The sequence below is a fragment of the Carassius gibelio genome, chromosome A3 (assembly GCF_023724105.1).
Source record: "Carassius gibelio isolate Cgi1373 ecotype wild population from Czech Republic chromosome A3, carGib1.2-hapl.c, whole genome shotgun sequence".
Taxonomy (NCBI): domain Eukaryota; kingdom Metazoa; phylum Chordata; class Actinopteri; order Cypriniformes; family Cyprinidae; genus Carassius; species Carassius gibelio.
The window spans coordinates 429,563-442,202 of record NC_068373.1 but is presented as its reverse complement, the minus strand read 5'-3'; the positions used below and the strand labels follow the sequence as shown (position 1 = coordinate 442,202).

Sequence of the window (12,640 nt, the reverse complement as noted above, 5' to 3'; positions counted from 1 at the left end):
GAAGTAGGGCTGTCACTTTTAGTTCGAAAATCGATTGCACAATCGATCGGACAAAACAAAAAAAGTTTCGAAAATGAAAATAGGAAATCGATTTTAACCAAATATGTACACTATTAATTTTAAAAGAATTAAACGATTAAAAAATATAGATGTAACAAAACTCACAAACAAGCAGAAAAAGAAAAAGAATTCCGAAAGTGCAGTGTGCATTGCGAAAGATAGACAGAAAATACCAGCAATTTTACACGCCTACAAGACACAGTGACATCGAAAGAGACCTCTCTGCGTTCACACCAAACACGAATATAGCGTCTGGCGTGAATGAGTTCAATGGTAAGTCAATGTGAAGATGCATTTACGCGCGTCTAGAGGTCTCGCGGCACGGTAAACGTGAATTCGCCTCATTCGCGCATCTAGTTACAGGAGATTCTGAGTTATGAAAAGGACCATTGCAAGCTGACAGTGACCGGTAATACCCCCACCTTGCGCAGCTGTACCCGAGTGTCCACATGGCCTGTTCTCAAGTCCATTTAAAGTTAAAAAATTTTTAACAGTTGTTTGAAATGGGTTGAATTATTAATTAAAATAATCTTGGAAATTTTTGAATTGCCTAAATCATAAATGCAGCCGGATTGAAGTCTGCAGTAATGTTTTTCTTTTGTTATGGCAGCTGTCCTCTCTGCCTATATATTTTTTTCAAAAATGTTGCACTCCGGTTGCTGTTCTGCACGAAACTTCATGCCAATAAATAAGAAATATTGCTGACTTGTGTGTTTCCAGCGCTCTCTTTGCATTCGTCCGTTATTTGAGGTTGAAAAAAGGAAACTTTTTTTTTTTTTTTTAGACATGGAAAATCGATTTTACAATCTATTCAATGAACACTTATGTCTTAAAAATCGAAAATGATTTTCACCAAAGTGACAGCCCTATCATGAAGTAACTTGAGTAAAACATTAAATGTGGTATTTTCATGTGCCATCAGATGGAGCAGCATTTACTCCACAGAACCATGGTCCCTTGAGAAGATACGGAAAAGGCTGTCATTATAGGGAGCGATTTCATTATATCTTCTGCGATTATATGAACATGATTTTGCATAGCTTGTTAGAGAACTACAGCTCTGTGTAGGAAATGCTGCGCCACCTGAAAGCAGGTGATGGAGATTTGCTGCTAATGAAAGAACCGGCATTACTAACTAAATGTGCATGACAATTGCGAATAATCACGTTCGATTAATCGTGCACCCCTATGGGAAACCAAATACTACATCACCAATCTGGAGCCATCTCCATTCAGGTCACCCATCCACGTTTGTACAAGTTCCTGTGATCGCAAACGCCTGCCTGGTCAGGTTTGATGAGGCTTTCTCCAAACTGGCCAAATATATGGCCCTATGATTTCCGTGATGCAGAAAACATGAGGAATCACAGAATCCGGTCATAAAAAACGGAATTTACAGTTTAACACGGAATGTCAAGGAATTTGTCAAATTTTGAATGAATTAAAAGTAGATCATTGCACTTACATCAAATCACGATATGGACTAATATCTGTAAATATTAAGCCAGAAAAGTCTATTTAAATATGAATCATGCATGTTATGAGTGTCTGTGTTAATGAATGGTGCAGAAGCGCATCTACATTTATTACACACACAGAAGCACGGCTTCGTTTATTATACACAGAAGCATGCGGTGATTTCAGTGTCTTTCATTTCGCCAAATGAGGACGTAAACATATGAACAACATCTCCAGAACTGCACTGAGAGTCACTTCATGAGCAATTGAATCGTTTGATTCGAGTAAAACTAGCGTCATATCACATACACAGAACACAAAGGTATTCACAGCAATCTGTCAAAATAAAAGTCCGGTTTAAAGACAAGTATTTGCCAGAAATGTTCAGCAGAATGCAGTGGTGGACAAAGTACACAAATCAAGTACTTGAGTAAAAGTACAGATACATATAATAAAATATTACTCCAGTAAGAGTAAAAGTATTCCTTTTTCACTTTTACTCAAGTGAAAGTACAAAAGTACTTGATTTATGTACTTAAGTAAAAAAAGTACGGAAAGATAGATGTTTGCAATTTTATATACGCTACTTAATTTTATATTAGCACATATACCTGGGATTTTTTCCAAAATAACCACTATATGGAGTCAAGATATATTTTTGTTGTTGATATGGACTACGCTGATGAGAGAGATGTTAACTGTGAAGCTTACACTGTGATGTACCTGAGAGAAAACAGAGATGACCATCTGATTTTCACCAGTAAGAACAAAGTATTTTAAAGTTTGTTAAAAACACCCCTGGCGCACGCACGCACGCACTGCATCGTCTGCACTGGAGCATTTCAGTGGGCTTAAATAGATCACTCTTTACAACGGATTTAGTTCCCAAACAACTGGCAGTTTTGACCTAAATATGATTTTCAGTTACAATAATTAATCCAAAATTTCGACATTACTAACTTACTTTAGCAACATCAGACGCACACGCGCTCACAAGATCTCCCGGTTCTTACTTCTGGTGACTCGCACTAAATGGTTCATTTGAATCAGTGAGGGGTCGACTCCAGAACCGCTGCAATCCATAGACAGTAGGCTGCCATCGGATCATTCGAATTCATAATATAATCATTTGGTGCGATTTGCGATCCGATTTAAAAGTTTATTTTGAAAAGACTTAGTTCGTTCATGATGAATCAGACACCGCTTCTGCCTGTCGGAGCACGTGATATATTATAGGGAGTAATGATATGTTTTATGAAATGTTGTGAAGTTAAAAGTATGATTTTATGCTTTGGAATGTAGTGAAGTAAAAGTAAAAGTTGCTCAAAATAAAAGTACTCCAGTAAAGTACAGATACTTGAAAAATGTACTTAAGTACAGTAACGAAGTAAAGCTACTCCGTTACCGTCCACCACTGGCAGAATGTACATAGCCTACGCCGCCTACTACTACTACTTTATATTTAATAGTAAACCCCCTTTTTTTTTTTTTACCAAAAAATAGAGTTTGCTTAATTTTCTAAAACTAGAAGATAAATTAAATGAATGTTTTATGCCTTCATTTGATAACCAGAAAAATGTAAATAAACAACAGCATTTCAGAGGGGAAAAAAACATTTCATAAGTTGAGAAATTCAAACAGAAAAAAAACAGAATCCAGAAAAATTACAACTGAAAAACTGATTTTGGAAAGAAATAAAACGGAATTCGGGAAAAAAAATCATAGGGCCCTACAAATACAAATGAGATAAAAGAAAGATGTTAACAAGAAGGCACTTGCTTGGCAGCGGAACAGTGAATCATGTCTTCACTGGACACAACACCACCACATCATAACAGGTCTTATCTGTCTAGTGTCTACACAAAACATTTGAACTCCGTGTCAGTGCCTCATAAACAGGATGAGGCAGTTTACGGTCGCAGTTTATTGAATTTGTCATGTTGTGTTGCATCCAGTGTAGCATCATTGATCATAATGATTATGCAGGCTATGAGACAGTACTGGGCTGATTTCAGAGATATATGCGACCGTCACAGTCCTATTGGCTATAGCTAGCCAAAATATTAAAGGCTGGTTATGGTTTAGTATTTGAGTAATTAATCTTTAGTGGGGGGCAGCCCTGATTTTAATCCAGTCCTCTTTTCTTCTGCAACTCTTGCAACACTTGCTGCTATGCTGCTGGCAGGTACAGTATACATTGTACGGGCCAGTCTTAAAAGGGTAGCGTGGTATTTTCATGGCAAAAACCTTTAAAAACAACGATTTAAAATTATAATTCTATATAAAAATTAAAAAGCACACTGTTATAATTGGCTTGTAATGCAAAAAAATAAATTGTCCTTCACTTGCTTTCATTGAATAATTTTGTATCAACATTTAATTTGAAACCCCATTTAACCCCCTATCAGTTAACCACTACTAAATTACTAATGCAGTTACCTGGCAACCGACTGGGCCTCTGGGTAGCGTCCCAGCAAAGCCAGACACTCTGCTTTCAACACCTTGAACCTGTGACATGCAGATGCAGACTGTAATGCCCGATCCATACAGAACACCACCTACAGAAAGACACACACTCATATTCATCGGTTTATCAGTCTCTCAGCAGCTAGAAGAGTAATTCAAAGACACGCACCATCCTGAAGTCTCGCTTCTCAAAGCTGATCTCAGCCAGTCGCTCAAATTCCAAAATGGACTCTGCACTCTTCAGCTGCAAGAGACACAGGAGGTCAGGCCTTATCAATGACACATGCCAAAAGTTCAGAGGCAATTGTAGATGCCTGCAATGAGACATAATCGTGTATGGTATTTATAGTCAATGTACCTCCTGCTGCGCCTGGCTGTTTTCTGGTTCTAGCTCTTGAACCTTCTGGAAGCAGCGGCTGGCAGCCATCGCATTACCAAGCAGCAGGTGGCACTTGCCCTCACGCATGTGGCCCTGTGGAACAAAATGATAATGATTAGTGACGTACAGTTAAAAACACTCAAAAGAATTGAGACTACCTTTAGCAGATTATTTTATCCAAAGCTAAGTGAATTGCATTTAAAGTATGCATTTTATCAGTTCATGAATTCTAAACTTCAACCTACAATATTTACTTCAAATACCCTTTAGATTTTAAGTTAACCCTGTAAGGCCTGACATATGAAATAAGTGGTTTACTGAATCTCTGGACAAAATACTTTTTTCTTTTGACTACAGTATAATTTTTGATACGCCAAACTTGTTTTGCTCATAATGACAGTGAAAATATGGAGCTCATACTTAATTTATTCAACAAAATTTCTAGCTCATTTTTTGTAAATTAATGAGATCTTTATATATTAACCTTATAGTAGACTACTTGCATAAAATGCATATAAATATCAGTTGTAGGGTACAAAAACAACGGTTCGGTACGTACCTCCGTTTTGACGTCACTGTTCAGTATGGTTTTGGTACAGCAAGGGGAAAAAACTAAACATAAAATTGCCTTTTTTTATATATTTATTTAACACTAAACAGAAGTTTACTGAACAAATTGCTCCCTATAAATAAATTCAATTATAATTAAAATATTCTTCGAGATAAGAATCTACCTCAGATTCTGCTCTAACTTACATAACTATAAAAGTTACAATTAACAACAGAGCCCAGACTTGAATTTAATTACTAAAGTGATACACACACACACACACACACACACACACACACATACACACACATATATAATAAATCAATACTCAAAAAAAAGAAAAAAAAAAAGAAAGAAAAACCCGTATTGTCACACCCCTAATGAGTTGTTACACTATATTTCTCAATAACATGAATTAGTAAGCTGTTATTTAAATGCTTAGTTTTATGATCATAGCTCTGTAGTTTTTAATGTGGGGGTCAAACATAATACAATGACAACAGAGAAACAAATGAAGTACAAATAAACCTTCAACAAAACATATTAACATAACATATATAACATATTAAAAATATAAAAGTAACTTCCTAATAAAAGTGTAAAACAATCAGATGAAAAAAAAAGGCTTCTGTCAGGTTTTTCAAGTTTTGATCATGTTGATCACTTAAAGGAATTTGCATAAATAGGATAAAATAGGGTTTTAATAATACAAAATATTTAATTATTTTTAGTATTGATTGTTTTACAATTATTAAAAAATTCCAAAGATGACATCCATTATTAGCTTGCATCAACTCACAGACCCCCTGCAGTTCCCTCGTGAACCCTAGTTTGGGATTCCTTGTACAAAAGCAATGCCTCGAACAGGAACCTTTTGAGAAATATCAAAAAACAAAAACAAACCACCACCACCTCCACCAACCCTTTACAGCTAACCTTCACAAAGGTGTCATCTAGTCGCACAGCCTGCTGGGAGTCCTCCAGTGCCTCTCGGTAGCGACTCAGCATCATCAATGTGGCCGCACGGTTGCCATAATAACTGGCATTTTTTGGGCACAGGTCTGTTAAAAGGACACAAACAAAAGATGTAGACAGACACTTCAGTAAACAAAGGGGAAGTTATTTTTGTTACACCCGGAATGGAAATGGTCACCAAAACATTTCTAAAACAAGCGGTTGCTATGACAAAATCTATTCTGGTAATCATGTTACAGCCCTCAAGGAAAACATGTGGAAAAATGAGAATCTGTGAGAGTCAGTATGTGATTCAGAAGTGTGTAGGAACACATCAGACCCATAAATGCAAAAGATGCCTACAGAAATCTACGCAGACAGATAACCCACATAGACAGCCAAGGAAACTTTTAAGGGTTCTTACCGATAGCCTTGGTGTAGAAGTTGAATGCTTCATTGTAGTCCTTCTTGACATAGTATGCATTTCCCTGTTCTTTGAAGCCTTCAGCTTCCCTACAGATTCAACACAGAAACAAAAATGATAATATTCCTCCAGAAACAGAAGATCAGAACAGTTGTTAGAAAGCGGCTCCAAAACTCATCATCCTCTTTGTGCTTTGAGACACAGACGGCACAAGTCCTCAAAAACAGACGATATAGATCAGAAAAAACTGCTGGCATATGCAGATCACATTTCGAATATGTGAGACCTCTGAAAAATGGGCATTGTCAGGACTCAAGCACTAGACTCAACATTGGTGTAATAAATGCTCCAAAAAACAATATTAACAGGGGAGAAGCCCATCCAGGTCAGTGAAAGTGTGTGTGTGTGTATTCAGCAAATACATTACATTCTGTACTATAGGTGTCTGGATTAGGCTGCTAAACACAGATCTTTTTAAATCCGTCATCATGTGAGTTGGAGTGCTTTCTGGGAAACAACGCAGGATGGGGTATACTTTCAAAGTTGACTAGTGAATGAGTGTCACATTACCAGCTTTAACTTTACCCATCTATACTGAAGAGTAAAACATAAGAGTGGGGATAAAGAAAACCATTCTGCAACAGTGAAGGCCATCTGTAGAGCTGCTTAACTTTATTCCTCTGAGGATTCAGAGCACAGTGGAACTGTGGGTAACAAGGGCAATATAAGCCCTCTATATCAAATTTTTTTTATGACAACATCAAGACGATTTTTTTCAAATGTATTTTTTGTGTAAACATTTTTTTTGCTTTATTCTATACAACAATGAGCATTACTAAAGTTATAAAACAAAAAAGCAAAAAGAATGCAAAACTTATGAATTATAAGCAACTTCGAGTTCACATTGCAACATCAGAAAGAGTCAAATCACTAGTTTCTCTAAGCGTTTCTCAATGTCAAGGATACTTCCTTGGCAGGACTGATCCTTCCAAGTCACTTCCTTCAGAGGCTAGGCGAGACTCCTCTTTAGCATTCGGAGAACACGTAAATGGAACAGGCTAGCAAGTGCACGTAATTGCGTCATTACGTCAGTGAAAAGGTCTGTTTGAATAACGCTGTGAATAGTATCGTTAAATTACTTTTGACAACTTAAGTAGTTATTTTTTAAAAAAATGCTGATGACGCAACCAAGTTAACAATTGTAAAATGACATGTCCGGTTCAGTTAACCATTTGTATTTGTATAATTTACAATATGAATATGGTATTAATTTGTACTGGCATTTAAACGTTAAACTTTACTTCTATTTACTACAGTTATAACAAATGTTTGGTAACGTAAAATAAAAACAGTTAACGCTCTGACTCCGCTAACGTTCGACATTTTTTAATTTAAGACCACAAGATAGCAAAGCTGCACGCATAGGATTGTGGGTGATTTGAGAGCGCGAAGGATACACATGTGCATCCTTTCCTGCGTATTGCATATTTTTCGAACAAAGGACATTGGAACAGTCCTTCGACGAATGTCGATGACGTAGCATCCTCGAAATACTGGCTTCCGAAGATCCTTCCTTGACATTGAGAAACACCTTCTCTCGCAGTTCTGTGAAATCCATTTTGTCTGACCACTATGATCTGATTTTGCGTCGTTTTCTCGTGCCACATAAAATTTAAACACATCAGACATTGATTATACAAAAATGCTCAATATCTTTGAAAAAACAACAATGTTTTTAATGGGGTCATATGATGTTGGTTAAAAGAACATTATTTTGTGTAATTGGTGTAATGAAATAGGTTTATGTAGTTTAAGGTTCAAAAAACACATTTTCCACACACTGTACATCGTTTCTCCTCAATGCCCCGCCTTCTGAAACAAATAAATTTTTACAAAGCTCATCAGTCTAAAAAAAAGTGAAGTGTGCGGTGGCAAGCTATCCAGTGTGTTGTGATTGTCTGAATACCTCAAGCATGTTATGTCCCTTATCATATTTTGATCCCCTGTCCGTCTGGGGCGATGAGACTTAAACATTAAACCCCATTATAAACATGATATAAACACGATTTCTAGTTGTGTCTTCTTTTGAAAGGCCAAACAAAGTAGTTTCACTTCATCAGTGAAACAGCGTCACACACCGGGGTCTTGAGTGAGTGAAGGCCAGAGACATAGAGTGAGCTGCGTCTGGCTTGAGTGAGCGAAGGCCAGAGACCTAGAGTGAGCCATGACTAGTGACCCTAGAGTGAGTCACAGACTTGGGCCAACTTGAGGACAGTGCGGCTAGTGGATTCTTCAAAGGAGCTTGCGGCAACCACATGTGACAACCACGGGCTGGACTCCTCTTAGTCCACAGTGAAAGCAAATCCAGCGATCCACAGTGCAAACTTGATGCATTTCCTCTGCGATCAGTACGGATCAGCTCCAGGCACGACGAAGCGGCATAGTCCTCTTATGGAAGGCCAAAGTAGTTTTGCTTTCACAAGCAAACACACAGCGTCTAAACGACACGACAGAGGCAACAACGATAATAAAAGATTTACATAAAATTATGTAAATCTTCCCACATAGTGATGTAGAGGTGGGTAGAAGGAGCTATTTTAGAGGTGTGTGGAAGTAGGTTCACTTTTATAAAAAATATCTCTTTGGATTTGAGACTTTAGTCTTTGAAACTTCAAAGATCTTCTTTATACACCAATAGCTTGTAACACTCCAAAGAGAAAAGAAATTAAGAGAGAAAAAAAAAAACGCATCATATGACCACTTTAAGAGTTGAGTGGAAAAATTACAAAATACAGATGGTCCACGTCCCTTTGAATTCTGAGATGGCAGCACATAAATACACAAAATCTGGGCTGACAAGGTGAATGCAGCTTTTGATTATGAATTTGGTTTCTATTTTTTAAGTGAAGTAGAATATCCACATGCATTTAGAAAACAGATTTTATTCTTTTCTTTCGGTCTTTAAGAGATGTTCTTGTGAATCTTGAGTGATTTCCTTGCTTTATCTTCACCCTGGTTTCGGGTCAAACTGACCAAGGGCCTAATGACATTGTGTTCAACTTGCATTTGCAAATCACTGACTATAAGACAGACAATATACTTAACACACACCCTTCATAATTGCAAAGCATGTCAGCATCTACTTCATTAAAACCTGCTTGTATATCACACGGCTGAAATATCAGTCAATGACGACTTTATCTCTGGAATATTCTCGAGAGGGTTCTACACACCAGTCAACAGCTGAGCCCACTTAATCGCACACCAATGTTCAACTTCACTCTCCTCTGTCAGAGAGCAGCTGTAGTGATCGGTGTTTGTCTTTGTGCCACCTGTGTGGTCATGCAAATAGAGCTTCATTAAGACCTAAAGCATGACGTCACATTCACACCCTCCAGTTAATCTGGAAACCAAAACCAGACTGGTGCTTTGAGAGAAATGACATAATGACTTGAATCATTAATAGAGCTGATAATACTTTAGATCATATGCACAATTTAGTCTTGACGCGTTTCCTATAGAGAGTGCTTTATTGGCTGCCCACCTTCAACAGCCTTTGATCCAGAAGTGTTTTTCCCATTCATTTTTCTTAATTCTGTTTAATAGTTTAAGCCATTAACCAAACCAGCCAACTATGAAGTAAAAAGTTATAGTAGAAATCTCAAGTCAAGTACTTAAAGTTCACCAGGAACATAAGGTTTGTACTGTAAAATGAGAGAAGTGTGCGAATTTAACAGATAATACTCTGACTACACTTAACATGAGGCAAGCAAGTTACGTCAGACTCGAGGTTAACTGCGCTTCTCGCGCGTCCAGTTACAGTTCGGTAACCGATCATTCCAACTCAACGTTCCAAGTTCACGTCAAGCTTCCGTCCGCCCACAGAAACGTCAGACAAATAGAAAGTTCCAGAAGTAGACGACTTATTGGCTGCTAGTCCTCATTCATACATACACACATACATACATACATACATACATACATACAGGGGTTCAAAATTCATGTATTGACTTTAATGACACCTAATAAACAATCGAAACGTCATATGGACTAAAAGGGACAGTACATCGAAAACTAAAATTCGGTCATTGAAGTAGATGTCAGGCAGACTCATTCAACATCCACTTTCTTTACATGTCCTTTCTACATAAAAAAAAAGGTTGTCATCTTTTTTAACGTGACCTAAATTTGGCATCCAAGAGTTTAAACGATGTCAGAACACCCGTATTTTATGGAGAACTGTCCAGAGATGCATTTAAAATGACTGTTCGTGCTCCAAAATGACAAAATGTCCAAGCAAGTGTCAAAAGTAGTGGCCTGCAAATATAAGTGACCCGCAGCGACAGAACGTCATTTCCTCTATACCCATGTGCGTTTTCTCTTACTTTTTTCCATTGTAGTCACCTACTAAGAGTATCAATCAACGACTATTAAGGTTTCAAATATTTAACAAAACAATGCGATGAATCACTGGATGTGTGCGGGTTTAAGTGCGTCTGCATTGTATTGAGAGCAATGATATCACGCTGCCTTCAACCAAATTCTCACCCTAAAACTGTGTCACGGCGAACTGCACATCTGTCCTAATAACACGATATGTGGCACACTTGATCATCGCTTTAAAAGGGCAAAACTCACTTAAAAGATGCTAAGAATAACAGTTAATCACAAGGCGCCCCAACACTAAAAGCAGCTGCCTGGCACGCTAGGCCAGAGACACCCCTTGATTTTCAAGTTATGCGGCAGTCGTGATCTCAGGGTCTTTATACAACCGTGAGCCCGATCAAGTCTTCTCCGAAACACAGCAACCTCACGAACAGACCGCCCGGCATCAGACTAAAGTAGTCGCTCTTGTGGGTACCTCTCTAACTCCTCGTCGCTGGTTAAGTCCATCTCTGGATCCGCGGACGAGTCGAAGTCAACAGTCGCCATTTTGCTGTCCAGAGGCGGAGGAAGATGCGGGGCATGTGCGCCTTTCATACCGCCTTCAGCTCCGCCTTCCGCGGTACGTATGCCCATAGTAAGTCAACGGATACGAGAACCTACTATAACATAGTGTGTGCATAGTGTGTGCAGAAACAATTTTCAGAAATAAAAGCGTACTAAAGTTTAATACAAAGCATTTTGTCTAGTTGGTTCAAATTAATGGCTTTGTTAAAAACCGGCCTTTACATTCTTTATATTGTTTTCAAACCATAGAAACTGCACACATATCTCTGGACATCTAGCCTAACTATTATAAATATGTGAAAATTTTAAAGAATGTGTTTATATATTACGGAAGGGATTTCGATTCACGTCAGTGACTCGAGTCTTTTGAATCATTTCACTTAAAAGATTCGCTCTGTACTTGCAGGTGTGGCGTTGCGTTTCACCAGTAGGTGGCGACAAATGACCATGTTTTCTGAATGTGGCATAGGATCGTATACTATCTATTTATTTATTGGTTTTAAAGATTTAAAAATACAGGCATGGGGTACTTTAGGTTAAAATAATCAAAAGATAGAAATAAACATAAGAAAAGTAAAATAAAATAACATAAATGTTTACAAATTGGTCTATTAACCTGTGATGGACCAGCCATCTTAACATATTTTACAGTTTAATATTCTTCAAATATGACATTGATAGGCACTGCGTTGTTGATTTATATATATATATTTATATATATATATATATATATATATATATATAGGCTATATATACTTAATTTAGTGCTAGTATGTTATTTTCATTTAATTTCATGTAATAAGTGACCCTGTTTAAGATGACAAGTGGTCAGCTGAATAAATAAGTCATTCATTCATTCAGTCGATTCAGTAAAAACGGAGTCAAATTCAAGTTTGACTATTATTCAAATTTGATGGAAGCGTTTTCCTTGACAAGGTGCAACCAATGGTATGACCTTATATGTAGGATAAGTGTCTAGTCTTATTGATAACAAATCAGATTCCCGAAACAATATAAAACATTTTAGTGATACTGTTTATAATGTTTAATCTTTCTTCTTACTTAGCCTACTTATTTGTATTTAATTTTTAATTAATTAGTTTAGTGTAGTTAGGCTAATTGGCCTATGTATTTATTATTTTTACTTTATTCATTAATTTGTTTATTTATTTTGCTTATATAGGCCTGTTTTTTTCCTTGTGTGTGTTTTCTTTGAAGTTTTCTATTAAATGCCCTTAAATATTCTCATGAACTTAGATCTTCTTCTTTTTTTTTTTACTATTTATTGTTCCGCGCATAATTTTTAAGTTTTCACCTCAGTTTAGTTAATTTAGTTTATTAGTTAATTTTTATTGGTTTATTAAACGGCATGTTCGGCATGTGTTGCTGTTCTCCGAAC

At 37.1% G+C, this 12,640-nt stretch overlaps 1 protein-coding gene across 1 annotated transcript; it reads right to left on the bottom strand.

Moving 5' to 3' along the window:
* Positions 1–1,642: 1,642 nt before the first annotated feature.
* Positions 1,643–11,312, bottom strand: LOC127943463 (dnaJ homolog subfamily C member 7). The gene is made up of 6 exons (XM_052539922.1): positions 11,153–11,312; positions 6,292–6,380; positions 5,850–5,974; positions 4,343–4,456; positions 4,154–4,228; positions 1,643–4,076 (listed from the first exon to the last, which is right to left on the bottom strand). Exons 1-6 carry the CDS (start codon positions 11,308–11,310, stop codon positions 3,954–3,956), a joined length of 684 nt encoding a protein of 227 aa, XP_052395882.1. The 5' UTR covers positions 11,311–11,312; the 3' UTR covers positions 1,643–3,953.
* Between the last annotated feature and the right edge of the window lie 1,328 nt (positions 11,313–12,640).